At 40.5% G+C, this 16,268-nt stretch overlaps 1 protein-coding gene across 1 annotated transcript in view; it reads left to right on the top strand.

The window, feature by feature from the left end:
* Positions 1-16,268, top strand: part of BEND2 (BEN domain containing 2) — a 62,052-nt gene that overhangs the window by 16,994 nt on the left and 28,790 nt on the right. The window contains exons 5-12 of the mRNA XM_025437781.3: positions 1,876-1,980; positions 2,700-3,027; positions 7,001-7,156; positions 8,316-8,426; positions 9,829-9,978; positions 11,363-11,518; positions 14,388-14,510; positions 15,760-15,867. Of these exons, the coding sequence (XP_025293566.1) occupies positions 1,876-1,980; positions 2,700-3,027; positions 7,001-7,156; positions 8,316-8,426; positions 9,829-9,978; positions 11,363-11,518; positions 14,388-14,510; positions 15,760-15,867 (1,237 nt within the window). The remainder of the gene's footprint in view (positions 1-1,875; positions 1,981-2,699; positions 3,028-7,000; positions 7,157-8,315; positions 8,427-9,828; positions 9,979-11,362; positions 11,519-14,387; positions 14,511-15,759; positions 15,868-16,268) is intronic.

Below are 16,268 nucleotides of genomic sequence, written 5' to 3'. Positions count from 1 at the left end.
CCCTCTCTGTCCCCCTCGAGCTCCAGACAGCCCAGCCCTCGCTGCTTATTTCAGGAGAGGGGGGAGTGAGGCTCAAATCCCTCCATGTCCTGATTCCTGGCCCTACAGCCAGCCACTGGCCTGGGATCTGGCCTTCGGGCCTCTCCCTCTCTAAGGCTAAGTTAGCTGGCACTGCTCTGCCTCTGAGCCTCTTCCATGGGCTGGGACACCTCCGTTCGTGAGTGGCCCGCTCCTGCACCTTGCGCCTCTGGCTCCATTGCTCTGCCTACCCTCCACAGCTTAAGGCCGCCTCCTCTTTGGGCCTCCCATCTCTCTTCCTGTCATGCATTCTCTCTCCTTCCCTTAAAAATCCAGCTCTTTGAACATCATTTATGTTCACCGGCTAAACATCTGACTTCCGATGTTCTCTCTGTTTGGGTAATTTTGAATCTACTGTCCTTCTGCCTTCTCTGCCCTTCCCTGCGTCTTTACCTAGTGAACACCATCTTGTCTTTTAATCCTCAGTGTAGACGTCTCCATTGAAAAGCCTGCCACCACTGCCAGCCTGGCTTAGGTCTTGCTCTTCTACGCACACTTAGCCTCCCATTCCTACCTGTGTCAGAGCCATCAGAGGCATAAGGATAGTAGGAATATTACTGGATGATTGAGCATTACTGGACCAGGGGTTGTGTAGTACTCTTGTCATGACGTTAATATTAATAACCATACCACTGCGCCTCACGTTGTCCTCAAGGGAACTGGGGGAGAGATTTCTCATCTCGATTCTCTACATGAGGAAATTGAAGCACAGAGAAGTTAAGGAACGCGCCCAAGGTCACACAGCTGAGAAGCAGAACTCTGGTCTTTGCACCCGTGTGTTCCCCGAGAGCCTGCACTGTTCACCTCAGTGCTGTCGGCTGGAGGGTCTCGCTTATCATGCATCAGAACCACCTGGAGGGCAGACAGCTGCCCCCACTCAGAGTTCCCCAATTCAGTAAGTGGAGGGCAGGAGCTCATGTGTTTCCGACAAGCCAGTGGGTGACTCGTGCTACTGGTCTGAGACCACACTCTGAAAACCATGGCTCCGGGCTGCCCATCACTTTATTGAAATCTCTCCCCAGCTAACACGGGGAGCTCCTTAGGGCAGGATCTGTTGGTTGTCTTGTTTCCTTTTTTCCTTTTCTGTCCATAGTCCTGGCACCTAGCAAAGCCATTCTGATAGGAAGTAGGCCCTCGGTACGTGTTTATTTATTTGAATGAATGAATGAGGAAATGGTTCTGGCCTCCTGTGTAAGTGTATTTTTTTCTGAGCATTTTGAAATTTCTGAGTATTTGAAGAATTCTCGGGTTTTATTAGTCACATACCTGGTTGGCTGCGAGGGGACATGTCCTGGAAGGTTTTGTAAGGTTGTTGATTGCCTGATTTCAAAATACTTTGAAGTCACAAGTCACATCTGTTATATTTGGCTCACTGTTCTTTGCAGAGTGGAATGCTCATTGCCTGTGAATTCACACCATGATTAGATGGAAAGAGGTTCTTTGGCCTTTTAGCAGATTTGAAGATTTCTTTCCTAAAATAGCTCTTTCGTTGATCTAAAAGGACTCCATCATAAATGTGGTGGCTTTAAGAATGATGGGACGTTTACTTTCTGGTGTAGAGCTTCATTAAATGCCTGTATGGCATGGAGTAGTTGAGTAGGAGGCTGGGGCTCTTTATCTCAGCTGGCTCGGCTCGGTGTCACCAAAACCAGGGATCAAGTGGCAAACGAGACATTTCTGAGGGCCTGAGAGCTTTCTTTGTTTCTAGCAATTAAAATTTGGCCTAATGATATTTTCTTATACGTTACTTTTCTTTTGAAATAGGAATTGCTAAAATAGTTGTTTTTATTATAATAGGCTTTGCAAGAACTTATTCAAAGCACAAATAAGCAGGTAGACAACCTTTGTGGAATTGTTTCAGAAATGCAACCTCCTTGGGAGAAACCACTGTTGCCAAATCCTGTAAGTATTATCAAACCACTTCTGCTACTTCGATATACCTCTCGTTCCTAAAGGTACCAATCACTTAGAAGTGAGAGAGAACTAATGCCTCTGAGATTAGCAAGGCTGGTGTACACTTACGTTAGCACATAGGACCTTAAACCTCTCTTGGAGGAATACTGAAGTTTAGGTTTGAGAAATCATGATGCTGAATATTTTTACGTTTGTAACCGTGATGTATAAAATGCAATCAAAATGTTGGGTCGAAGAGGAATAAAAATCATACAATAAAAATTCGGCATTTAGCCTTAACCGTGGAAAATGACATTGCAAAGCAACTAGGTATTTGTGCTTTTATCGACTTTTTAATTCTTTTTTTAAAGATTATATTAAAAAAATAAAAGATTATATTTATTTATTCACGAGAGACACACAGAGAGAGGCGCAGAGACACAGGCAGAGGAAGAAGCAGGCTCCACGCAGGGAGCCCGACGTGGGACTCAATCCCAGGTCTTCCGGATCACAACTTGGGCCGAAGGCAGGCACTAAACCGCCGAGCCACCTAGGGATCCCCTAACGACTTTTTAATTCTTATGGGCACAAATTTATGACATGTTTGTGTTAGTTTAGAGGTCACTTGGATTTACACAAAAGAGTTTTAGTTGTATACCTCAGATAGAAAGTAAGTCCAGGAAGCAAAGAGGAGAGCGTAACCCATTGTGTTCTCTTACCCTGGACAGGGAGCCGGAGGCCCATCTGTAGCAGTGCAGGCCAGGGCCGACCCTGTAGGAACAGCTCTTCAGCCAGCAGTGCTCTCTGAACTGCAGGAGCAGGTGCTCAGGGAAAGTCCACCACTTCCCAAAATTGTCTCCACATATTCATTACAGCACAGTCTCTCACCAGAGAGCTCAGTTGCTCCTCTTGCCATGTCCTGCTTTGTCAGTGGAGGAGTGGAAGGTGCCCACAATTGCTTGGCCGGTCAGCCTCCTCCGGCAGCACCTACAACTGTCCAGCCGCAAGGAGTGCTCCGTGTGGCACACTCGGCCCATGGCTCCACCCTATGGGAAGGTAGGTGCTCAGGCCCAGACCCGGGCTCGTTGACTTTCTGCCTCCTTTCCAATCTTGGTGAGTTTGAAGGGACACATACTATAATAGCATCCTTTCATCTGGATTAAATAGCATTCTTAATGCAAACTAGCAATAGCTGGTTTTTAAGTTGATGTATGGTTGGCTACAGCTATTCTTGGGGAAGATTCTATTTATTTGAGAGAGAGAGAGAGAGAATGAGAGAGCGAATGAGCAGTGAGGGGCAGAGGGATAGCCAGATTCCCTTCTGAGCAGGGGGCTTGATCCAGGGATTCCAGGATCATGACCTGAGCTGAAGGCAGACACTTAACCCACTGAGTCACCCAGGAGCCCATAGAGGTTTTTTTTTTTAATTAAAAGTTTTATGAAATAATTGTAGATTCCTATGTAGTTTTTTTAATAATAAATTTATTTTTTATTGGTGTTCAATTTGCCAACATACAGAATAACACCCAGTGCTCATCCCGTCTAGTGCCCTCCTCAGTGCCCGCCAACCAGTCACCCCCCCCCACCCTCCTCCCCTTCCACCAAGCCTAGTTCGTTCCCCAGAGTTAGGAGTCTTCCATGTTCTGTCTCCCTTTCTGATATTTCCTACCCATTTCTTCTCCCTTCCCCTCTATTCCCTTTCACTATTATTTATATTCCCCAAATGAATGAGACCATATAATGTTTGTCCTTCTCCGACTGACTTACTTCACTCAGCATAATACCCTCCAGTTCCATCCACGTTGAAGCAAATGGTGGGTATTTGTCATTTCTAATGGCTGAGGAATATTCCATTGTATCCATAGACCACATCTTCTCTATCCATTCATCTTTCGATGGACACCGAGGCTCCTTCCACAGTTTGGCTATTGTGGACATTGCTGCTATAAACATCGGGGTGCAGGTGTCCCGGCGTTTCACTGCATCTGTATCTTTGGGGTAAATCCCCAGCAGCGCAATTGCTGGGTCGTAGGGCAGATCTATTTTTAACTCTTTGAGGAACCTCCACACAGTTTTCCAGAGCGGCTGCACCAGTTCCCATTCCCACCAACAGTGCAAGAGGGTTCCCCTTTCTCCACATCCTCTCCAATATTTGTGGTTTCCTGCCTTGTTAATTTTCCCCATTCTCACTGGTGTGAGGTGGTATCTCATTGTGGTTTCCTATGTAGTTTTAAGAAATAATTGACTGATACCTCTTACCCAATTTCCCTCAAAGGTAACATCTTGTAAAACTCCAGTAAAATATCACAAGCAGGATATTTTTTTTAAGATTTTATTTATTTATTCATGAGGGACACACACACAGAGAAAGAGAGAGCGAGAGAGAGAGAGAGAGGCACAGGCAGAGGGAGAAGCAGGCTCCATGCAGGGAGCCCAATGTGGGACTCGATCCCGGGTCTCCAGGATCAGGCCCTGGGCTGAAGGTGGCGTTACACTGCTGAGCCACCCAGGCTGCCCCGCAAGCAGGATATCGATGTTAATGTAAGCCACAGATATTATTCAGCTGTCCCCAGTTTGACTTGTTTCACTGTGTGTCTGTGCATTTAGTTCCATGCAGTTTTATCACGTGAGGTTTGCATGTCCCCCACTATAGTTAAGGTACAGAACATCTCTGTCACCAGGATGGTGACTTGTGTTGCCCCTTTACACTGTACCCATCACCCTCTGGTGGCCTTGCTCTCCCCATTCCCCTTTCCCTAACCCTTGGCAACCACCAATCTATCCTAGCTCTCTAAAATGTTGTCACTTCAAAATTGTTATATAGTTGGATGCATACTGTATGTAACCTTTTGATATTGGCTTTTTTCCACTCCAGGTAAGTCCCTGGAGATAAAACCAAGTTGTTGCATGTTTCACTAGTTCCTTCCTTTTTATTGGTCAGTGCTGTTTCACCGTAAGGTATGCTGTACTTTAACAGTTCATCTGTCAAAAAAAAAAAAAAAGTTCATCTGTCGAAGCAGATTTTCATTTTTCTCCCCCTGCTCCCTCCGGTGTTTGACTATTAGAGAAGTAAGGCTCCTGTAATATTCATGTACAGGTTTTTGTGTAAATAGAAGTTTCATTTCTCAGACATGAATGCCAGGGAGTGCAATTTCTAGTTAGATGTTAATTGAATGTTTAGTTTTAGGAGAAACTACACGTGCCATTTTATGTTGAGGCCAGCTACGTAGGAGTGATCCAGTTTCTCTGAATCCACATTTCTGTTCCTTCCATTGTTTTTTTTTTCTTAAAATTTTTTTTATTGGAATTCAGTTTGCCAACATATAGCATAACACCCAGTGCTCATGCAGCCAAGTGCCCTCCTCAGTGCCCGTCACCCAGTCACCCCAACCCCCCGCCCACCTCCCCTTCCACTACCCCTTGTTCATTTCCCAGTCAGAGGAGTCTCTCATGTTTTCTCACCCTCACTGATATTTTCACTCATTTTCTCTCCTTTCCCTTTATTCCCTTTCACTAATTTTTATATTCCCCAAACGAATGAGACCATATAATGTTTGTCCTTTTCCGATTGACTTATTTCACTCAGCACAATACCCTCCACATCGAAGCAAATAGTGGGTATTTGTCGTTTCTAATAGCTGAGGAATATTCCATTGTATACATAGACCACATCTTCTTTATCCATTCATCTTTTTTTTTTAAGATTTTATTTATTCATGAGAAACACGGGGGGAAGGGGGAGAGAGAGGCAGAGACACAAGGCAGAGGGAGAAGCAGGCTCCACACAGGGAGCCTGACGTGGGACTCGATCCCGGGTCTCCAGGATCACGCCCTGGGCCTAAGGCGGCGCTAAACCGCTGAGCCACCTGGGCTGCCCTCCATTCATCTTTCGATGGACACCGAGGCTCCTTCCACAGTTTGGCTATTGTGAACATTGCTGCTAGAAACATTGGGATGCAGGAGTCCCGGCGTTTCACTGCATCTGAATCTTTGGGGTAAATCCCCAGCAGTGCAATTGCTGGGTCGTAGGGCAGATCTATTTTTAACTCTTGGAGGAACCTCCACACAGTTTTCCAGAGTGGCTGCACCAGTTCCCATTCCCACCAACAGTGCAAGAGGGTTCCCCTTTCTCCACATCCTCTCCAACATTTGTGGTTTCCTGCCTTGTTAATTTTCCCCATTCTCACTGGTGTGAGGTGGTATCTCATGGTGGTTTTGATTTGTATTTCCCTGATGGCCGGTGATGCGAGCATTTTCTCATGTGCTTGTTGGCCATGTCTATGTCTTCCTCTGTGAGATTTCTGTTCATGTCTTTTGCACGTTTCATGATTGGATTGTTTGTTTCTTGGACGTTGAGTTTGATAAGTTCTTTATAGATCCTGGATACTAGCCCTTTATCTGATAGGTCATTTGCAAATATCTTCTCCCATTCTGTAGGTTGTCTTTTAGTTTTGTGGACTGTTTCTTTTGCTGTGCAGAAGCTTTTTATCTTGATGAAGTCCCAATAGTTCATTTTTGCTTTTGTTTCTCTTGCCTTCATGGATGTATCTTGCAAGAAGTTGCTGTGGCCAAGTTCAAAAAGGGTGTTGCCTGTGTTCTCCTCTAGGATTTTGATGGAATCTCGTCTCACATTTAGATCTTTCATCCATTTTGAGTTTATCTTTGTATATGGTCAAAGAGAGTGGTCTGGTTTCATTCTTCTGCATGTGGATGTCCAATTTTCCCAGCACCATTTATTGAAGAGACTGTCTTTTTTCCAGTGGATGGTCTTTCCTCCTTTGTCGAATATTAGTTGACCTGTTCCTTCCATTGTTCCTTCTTCTGATGCCTCATGAATCCTTCTTTCCTCATATCCTTTCTGATAGAAGATTTTTCTTTGACCTTTCGGTAAGAGTAAGCCTGCTGGAGACAAAATCTTTTTGTGAGGTGTTTTTATCTCCCCTTCTTTGTGGAAGGATAGTTTCATCTAGTATAGGATTCGTGGGTGTCAGTTCTTGTATTACAGCCCCTGAAAACTTTTTATTTATAGAAATGCCAGGGAAAGCAGAAGCCAGCCTTGGAAACAGCACTGAGTCAATACATTACCCAACTTCATTGGGAGATGACAATGGCCAACATAATGTCTCTTCATCCGTTTTCATCCAACATAATGTCTCTTCATCCGTTTTCATCCTTCCCAATTTTGGTGAGTTTAAAATGATACATATTACAAGTTGGGCCTGTAGATTCACCAACATCCTTAATGCAAGTCAGTGCCAGCTTGTTTTTTAATGAAGCTTTTTATTTTGAAATAATTGTAGATTCATGTGTAGTTGTCGGAAATTAGGTAGCAATCTCGTTTATGTTTTACCCATTTCCCCCAATGATAACATCTTCTAAAAGTTGGTACAACTGAGTACTGGCATTGATTAAATCCACATTTGTAGGTGTGTGTGTGTGTGTGTGTGTGTGTGTGTATGTGTATTCAGCTTTATGCAGTTTTATTGATCATCACAGCTGTGATCCAGCACACTTCCATCATCACCGCATATTGCCTTTTAGGACCTCAACCACCTCCATCCTTTTCTCTTACACTAGCGAAGAGTGAACTGATTTCCCTTTCTATAATTTTTCCACTCGAATATTGTTATTTAAATGGAATAAAATGCTATATTTATAAAATGCTATATATATATACATATATATGTATATGTATATATATATAGCCTTTGGGGCATAGCTTTTTCTCTAAACCTAATTTTCTGGAGATTCATACCAATAGTTGCATGTATCAACAGTTTCTTCCTTTTTATTGTTGAAAGCTCTCCCATGCTATGGATGTACAACTGTTTCTGTTTCTTCACCCATGGAAGAATATCTGGGATGTTTCCAATTTTTGGCTCTCAGAAGTTTAACTCTGTGAACAGTTATATACTGTTTTTTGTGTCCACTTACGTTTATGTGTATATTTTTTGAGGTGAATGCCCAAGAGCACAATTCTGGGTCATGTGATAATTTCATGTTTAGTTTTATAAGAAACTGCTAAAATGTTTTTCAGGCCATTCACCTTTCCACATGTAATATATAAATGATATAATTTCTCTTTATGCCTATTTCTTCTCTTTCCATTATTTTTTCTTCTTGATGCTCAAAGATCCATTCTTTGATCATCTCTTTTCTGTTGAATATTTTCCTTTGGCCTTTCTTTAAGGGCAAGTCTGCAAGGGACAAGTTCTTCTGGTTTTTCTTCGTGTGACAATGTCTTTATTTCCTGTACAGTAATGAAGGATAGTTTTGCTACCTATAGAATTAACAGTTGAGAGTTCTTAAGTACTTGAAAAATGTTCTTTCTGTACAAATACCAGTGATAACAGAAACCAACTTGGAAAACAACCCTGGGACAAGAAATTCTGGAACTTCACTGAGAAATGGCAGTGACCAATGTCCTTCATCTGTCAGCCTTCCACCCAATTTTGGTGAGTTTCGAATAGTGTGTGTTACAAGTAGCACTGTTTAATCTAGATATATCATCAATATCCTTAATAGAAGCCAGTGGTAGCTCATTTTTAAAATTAAACTTTTTATTTTGAAACAGTTTTCAATGCATGTATATTTGTAAGAAATAACATCAAGTCGTACATTTTACACTTTACCCATTTCTCCCACTGTTAACATCTTGCAAAACTGCAGTACAATATCACAACCAGGGTATTGACATTGATACAATACACAGATATTATTGAAATGTGCCCAGTTCTATTTGTAGTGATTTGTGTGCATTTGTATTTATTTCTATCTCATTTTATCACACGAGTAGGTTTGATGTCCATCACCACAGTCAGGATACAGAATGGTTCCATTGCGGTCAGGATGCTTCATCTTGCCCCTTTAAAGGAGATTTTATTTATTTATTATTTGAGAGAGAGAGAGAGAGTGCATGAGCAGGGGGAGAGGGGGAGAGAGAGAGAATCTCAAGCAGAGATTCCTCACTGAGTGCAGAGCCTGACACAGGGCTCCATCCCACAACCTTGAGATTGCGACCCTGAGCTCATGACCTGAATCGAAATCAATAATCACAGGCTTAACTGACTGAGCCACCCAGGCACCCCTCGTCCTGCATTTTTAGAGCCACACCCACCTCTTCCAGGCTGCCCTTTCTTTCCCATTGCCCATTTCCCTAGCCCCTGGCAAACACTACTCTCTATAATTTTGTCACTCCAAGAGTGTTCTCTAAAGGGAATCTTAAGGTATGTAACCTTTGAAGATCGTTTAGTTTTTTCAGTCAGCATAATACCCTGAAGATTCATCCAGGTTGTTGCATATGTCGGCACTTTCTCCCTTTTCTGTGGTTGCAGTGCACAATAGTTGTTTGTAACCATTCACCCACTGAAGGACATTGGTTGTTGTTGGTGGTTTTGTTTTTCTTCCAGTTTTTGGTGTTAGTAGTAAAGTTGCCATGAACATCCACGTCCAGGTTTTTACGTAGATATGTTTTTGTTTCTGTCATGAATGCCAAGAGTGCAGTTGTTGAATCTTATGGTAATAGCGTGTTTAGTTTTATAAGAAACTGTGAAACAGCTTTCCAGAGAGACTGTACCAGTTTTCATTCTCACCAGCAATGTATGAGTGATCACATTTCTCCCCATCCACATTTCTCTTCTTCCCATTGTTCTTTCTTCCTGAGGTACCACATTTCCTTCTTTCATCCTGTCCTTTCTGTTTGAAGATTTTCCTTTCATCTTTCTCTACAGGTAAGTCTGCTGGGGACAGATTCTTTTGGACTTTCTTTTGCAAAATGTCTTTGTTTCTTTTACTTTTCCCCCTGAAGGATAGTTTTGCCTCATGTAGAATTCACAGTTGAGTGTTCTTGTCTTTCAGCAGTTGAAAAATTCATACTTATAGAAATGCCGGAAAAATCCAAAACCAGCCAGGAAAACAGTTCTGAGACAGTCTATTACCCAGCTTTATTGGGAAATATCAGTGGCCCAGATACTGACTCTTCATCTGCTTTGGTCCCACCCAATTTTGGTGAGTTTGAAATGATACATATTACATGCAGTGCTGTTTAATCTAGATCCATCAACATCCTTAATACAAGCCAGCTATAGCTCTTTTTGAAACTTTTAATTTTGATGTAATTTAAGGTTCAATGCAGTTGTAAGAAATAATACAGAGAGATCCTGTTTATGCTTTACGTATTTTACCTAGTGATACCACCTTGCAGAACCATAGTACAGTGTTACAACCCAGACATTGGCATTGATGTAATTCACAGGTGTTATTGAAATACCTCCAGTTTTACTTGCATCTGTGTATGTGTATATGTGTCCCTGTGCTTGTGTGTATTTAGCACTATGCAATTTTATTGTATGAGTGGGTTCACATGTCTACCGCCACAGTTGAGGTAGAGATCATTTCCATCACTCAAGGATTCCTTGTTATTGTGTCTTTTTACAACCACACCTACCTTCCCTGCCTCGAAGACCCATCCTCAACACCTGGCTATATCTGATATTTTCTCCATTTCTATAATTTTGTCTCTTCAGATTGTTATATAAGTGGAGTCACATATGATATAACCTTTTGGGGTTAGCTTTTTTTTCCCACCCAGTTTAATTGCCTGGAGTCTCATCCAGTTTGTTGCATGTATCAATAGTTTATTACTATTATTCCTGAAAATAGTATTCCGTGCTATGGGCATGTTACATTTTGTCTGATTGTTCACCTGTTGAAGGATATCTGGATTTTTTTTTCAGTGTTTTGCTATTAGGAGTAAAGTGGCTATAAATATCTGTGTACACATTTTTGGGTAAATATGAGTTTTAATTTCTCACCTATTGATGGAGAGTTTCCCATGGTATAGATACACAACAGTTTTTTTTAAACATTCACACATTGAAGGACATCTGTTTTTTCTTTCCAAGTTTCTGGATACTAGAAGTAAAGCTGATCTGCTGTGAATATTCATGTACTAAAAAAAAAACAAAAAAATATTCATATACTGATTTTTGTGTAAATACAAGTTTTCATTTCTCTGTCATGAATGCGGAGAGTGCAATTGCTAGGTCTTATGGTAATAGCATGTTCAGTTTTATGAAAACTGCCAAAACAGTTTTCTGGAGAGGCTGGACTATTCTACATTCCCAAGAGCAATGTATGGGTGATCTAGTTTCTCCCCATCTATATTTCTGATCTTTCTATTATGTTTCTTCCTTACCGATGCCCCAAGATTCCTTCTTTCATGCTATCCTTTCTGTTAGAAGATTTTCCTTTAGCTATCTTTTAATAATCTGCTAGAAACAATTTTTAAAAATTGTTCTGTTGTGGGAGAGTATATTTATTTCCCTCCTCTTCCTGAAAGATAATCTCACTCAATGTAGAATTCATAGTTGAGCATTCTTGTCTTTTGCAGTTGAAAAAGCTGTACTCGTTGAAATGCCGGAAGAAGCTGAAACCAGCCTGGAAAACAACCAATTGATTGATCAGACAATCAATTACCAAACTTCATCAGGAAATGGCCGTGGTCCAAATCCTGTCTCTTCATCTCTCTCCATCCCACCCAATTCCAGTGAGTTTGAAATGATACTTGTGTCAAGTAGCACTGTTTAAACTAGAAGTGTCAACATCCTTCGTGTCAGCTAATGATACCTTTTTTTTAAATTAAAGTTTTGATATTGTAATTTGAGATACCCATGTAGTTGTAAGAAATCATACAGAGGGATCTCATTTATGCTTTACCCATTTCTGCCAACAATAACACAATAACATCTTGCAAAACTATGATAGGCCATCACAACCAGAGTACTGACATTGATACCTTCCACAGATCTTACTGAGATGTCCCCAGTTTAATTGTATTGATTTTGGTGTATGTGTTTAGTTCTATTAGATTTTATCACATGAGTGGGTTTGATGTCCACCACCACAGTCAGGATACAGGACATATCCATCAACATCATGAAGATGCCTCATCTTGCCTTTTTGTAACCACACTCATCTGAGTATAATTCCCTGGAGAGTCATCTGACTTGTTGCCTGTATCAGCATTTCCTTCTTTTTTATTGCTCTGTACTATTCCGTGGTGTGGGTGTTCACAGTTTGTGTATTGGTTCACTGTTGAAGAATGTCTCAACTTTTTCCGGTTTTCAGTATTACAAGTAAAGTTGCTATGACCGTTTATTTACAGGTTTTTGTGTACACATAAATTGTTACTTCTCTTAGATGAATGCCCAAGGGTGCAAATGCTTGGTTGTATGATAATTGCATGTTTAGTTTTATGAGAAACTGCCCCATGGTTTTCCAGAGAGGTGGTACCATTTAACTTTTCTACCAGCAACATATGATTGATTCAGTTTTTCTGCATCCAGATTTCTGCTGCTTTCATTCCTTGTTCTTTCTTCCTTCTTAATGCTCCAAAATGTGTTTTTTCATCATTCTTTTCTGATAGAAGATTTTCATTTAACCATTTTCTTTTCTTTTTTTTTTTCATTTAACCATTTTCAAATGTAAGTCTGCTAGCGACAAATACTTTTGGCATTCCTTTGTATGAGGATTCATGATTTCCCCTTCATTCATTCTTTGTTGTTGTTTTTAATAGTTTGGATATTCATTTCTTGTTTTCAGCAATCATTGAGGTATAACTGACAAAGTTGTAATATATTTAGAGAATATACAGTGTGATGACTTGATATACATGTACATAGTGAAATGATTCCTGCCATTGAGTTCACTAACATATCCACCATCTCACGTATATTTACCTTTTATATTTTGGTGGGGAGAATGCTTAAGTTCTATTCGATGATACAGTGCACTATTATCAGCTCTAGTCACCGTGTTGTGCACTAGAGCCTCAGGCCTTACTTATGACTGAAAGTTGATACCTTTTTTTTTTAAGTTGATACCTTTTTTACCAGCCTCTCCCCACTTCCCTTTCCGCCTGGCCCCTGGCAACTGCCATTCATTTATTCTATCACCTTTTTTTATGAGTTTGACTTTTTTTTTCTTTTTAGATTCCACATATAAGTGATACCATGCAGTATTTGTCTATTTCACTCTCTGGTTTATTGCACTTAGCATACTGTCCTCCAGGTCCATTTGTTAATGTGGTCACAAGTCTGCTCTATTATCTATTGAAGGACAATTTGGCCAGACACAATCACATGGTTTGAGATTTCCTGTCTTTCGGTATTTGAAAATATTGTATTTGTAGACATGTTGGTAAAGGCTCAGACCAGCCCAGAAAAGAACCCTGAGATGACAAGCTATCCACTTTTATTGGAGGATAGCAGTGACCAAGACGTTTCTCCAGTAGGTTGCAGCATTCCTCCCAGTTTTGGTGAGATTGAAATGACAGATACATTTGACATGTAGCATATTTAATCTAGATTCATCAACATCTTTAGTGTAAGATAGTGGTAACCTTTTCTTTTCTTAATTTTAAAAAACGATTTTATTTATTTATTTGAGAATGAGAGAGCAAGAGAGAGTGAGCACAAGCAGGGGCGGGGGGAGAGGCAGAGGCAGAGGGAAAGGGAGAAGCAGGCTCCCCGCTGAGCAAGGAGCCTGAGCCTGACTCTGGGCTCCATCCCAGGACCTGGGATCATGATCTGAGCTGAAGTCAGATGCTGAGCCGCCTGAGCCACCCAGGCGCCCCGATAGTGGTCGTTTTTTTCTGATTGTACTTTTTATTTTCAGAAAAATATAGCTGCACATGGAGTTGTGAAAAATAATACAGATCATGTGTTCCCATTCTTCAGTTTTCCCCACTGGTAACATCTTGCAAAAACCGGAGAAAATGATCACAACCAGGAAATTGGTGTAATACCCCCCACAGAGACAATTGAGATGTCCCCAGTTTCACTTGTATTTGTTTGTGTGTATGTGTGTATTTAGTTCTATACAATTTTATCATATCAAGAGGCTCGTGTATCCTCTGCCACAGGCAAGCCCTGAAACAGTTCCAGCATCACCATTTTCCCTCATAATTGCTCTCTTGTAACCACAACCATCTCTTTCCAGAGGACTTTCTCCCCAGTTCCATCCTCTGCCCTGTCTCTAATGATTGGCAATCTGGAATCTGCTCTCCAGATCTATAATTCGTCCATCCAGCATTGTTGTATAAATGGAATCGCAAGGTGTTTAAGATTGGCTCCTTTCCCTCAGTGCAATTCCCTGGGGATTTGTTCATGTTGCTGTTCTTTACATTGATGTTTCTCTATGATGCTCCAGTATTCTTTCTTTTATATGTTTTCTGTAAGATTTTCCTTTAGCCATTTTTTAAGCATAAATCAGTTAGTGGTAAGTACTTTTGGTTTTCCTTTGTCTGTAAATATCTTTATTTTTGCTGCAGTGCAGAAGGATAGTTTCATTGGCTATTTGGCTATAGAACATGAGGCTAGTAGTCTTATGGCATTTAAAAAATGTTGTCCTTGTAGGAATGCTGTTCAAGGCAGAAACCTGCCTGGGAAATAGCACTCAGCTGGGAAATTACTCATCTTTCTTGGAAAAGGACAGTGGTCAAGAAACTTCAGAATATTTCTTCATGCCTTCCAGTTTGGGTGAGTTGAAATGAAACATATTACAGGTAGCACTGTTTAATCTAGATTCATTAATACCCTGAATGTGACCTAGTAGTGTTTTTTCCTTTTTAATAAAAAAATAATTAAAATTATTTAAGTCAGGAGTAGAAGTTTTATATCGAGAAAATTTTAGCTACACGTGTAATTGTAAAAGAGATCTTATGTACACTTCATCCAGCTTCCCCCAATGATACCATCCATCAGAACTATAGTACAATGTCACAACCAGTGTATAGACATCCATAGATTTTATTGAGATGTTCTCAGTTTTATTTGTACTTGTGCATGGGTTTATGTTTGTGTGTGTATGTGTATTCGGTTTTATATTATGTGATTTCATGATGTGAGTAGGGTTCCATACCTCCTATCGCCTATTGCCCTTTAAACCCATGACTGCTTTTCTCTTCCTACCCTCCTAGCCCTTGTCTGCCCTGTCCCTGTCCTTAGCAGCCACTGATCTGCTCTTCCTCTTTATAATTTTGTCATTTAGAGAGTTTTATGTAAATAGACTTACATGGTTATATCATTTTTCAGGATGGCTTTTTTTTTCCTTCAGCATAATTCCCTGCAACTTCATCTGAGTTGCTGTGTAATATCAGTAGTTCCTCCATTTTTATTGCTGACTATTCCATGGTATGGGTGTACCGTAGTTTATCTGTTCACTGGTTGAAGGATGTCTGGGTTGTTTCTAGTTTCTGGCCGTTAAGAGTAAAGCTGCTGTGTACACTCGCGTACAGGTTTCTTGTGAGCATCAGTTTTCATTTCTCTGACATAACGCCCCAGAGCACACTTGCTGGGTCCGATGGTAATGGTAAGTTGAGTTTTGTAAAATACTACTGAACTGCTTTCCAGTGCAGCTGTACCATTTCCATTCCTGCCAGAGTTTTATGAGTGATCTAGTTTTTCTGCATGCATACTTCTACTCTTCCTATTAGTCTTTCTTCCTTCTTTATGCTCCAAGCCTCCTTCCTTCATCATATCCTTTTGGTCAGAAGATTTTCCTTTAATCATGTTTTAAGACTAAGTCAGCCAGCAACAATTTTTTTAAAAAATTTTAAATTAAATATATATATATATATATTTTTTTTAGTTTTCCTTTGTCTGGGGATGTCTTTATTTCTGCTTCATTCTTAAAAGATAGTTTTACTTGATGTAAAAATCACTGTTGAGATTTCTTGTCTTTCAGCACCTGAAAGATGTTTTACTTATCAAAATGTTGTTCAAACAGTATCCAACGCTGAAATGACTTCTGAGACCATGAATCCCCCAACTTTAATGACAAATGACAGCAACCAAGATATTGATTCAGAATCTTTCTTTGTCACTCCTGGTTTTGGTGAGTTTGAAATGATACATATTATAAGTAGCACTCTCTAATTTAGGTTCAACATTCTTAATATGAATTCTTACTGATAGCTTTTTCAAAATTAAAATGTTCATTTGGAGATACTTCAGAATCACATGTACGTGCATGAAATAATATAGAGAGATCTTATGTATCCTTAACCAGATTTCTCCCAATGCTAATATTGTGCAAAAATATAGTAAAATATCACTACTAGGATTTTGACATCAATACAATCTACACATCTATTCAGATGTCCCCAGCTTTACTTGCATTCATTTGGGTGTGTGTATGTGTGTGTGTGTTTAATTCTCTGCACTTGTGATATGTTTATGTTCAGGTATTCACCACTACAGTCATGATACAGAACTGTCCCATTATTTCCAGGAACC

The sequence above is a fragment of the Canis lupus genome, chromosome X (genome assembly GCF_003254725.2).
Source record: "Canis lupus dingo isolate Sandy chromosome X, ASM325472v2, whole genome shotgun sequence".
NCBI lineage: Eukaryota > Metazoa > Chordata > Mammalia > Carnivora > Canidae > Canis > Canis lupus.
Note: the sequence above shows the minus strand (reverse complement) of the source record. Positions and strands in the feature narration are given on the sequence as shown.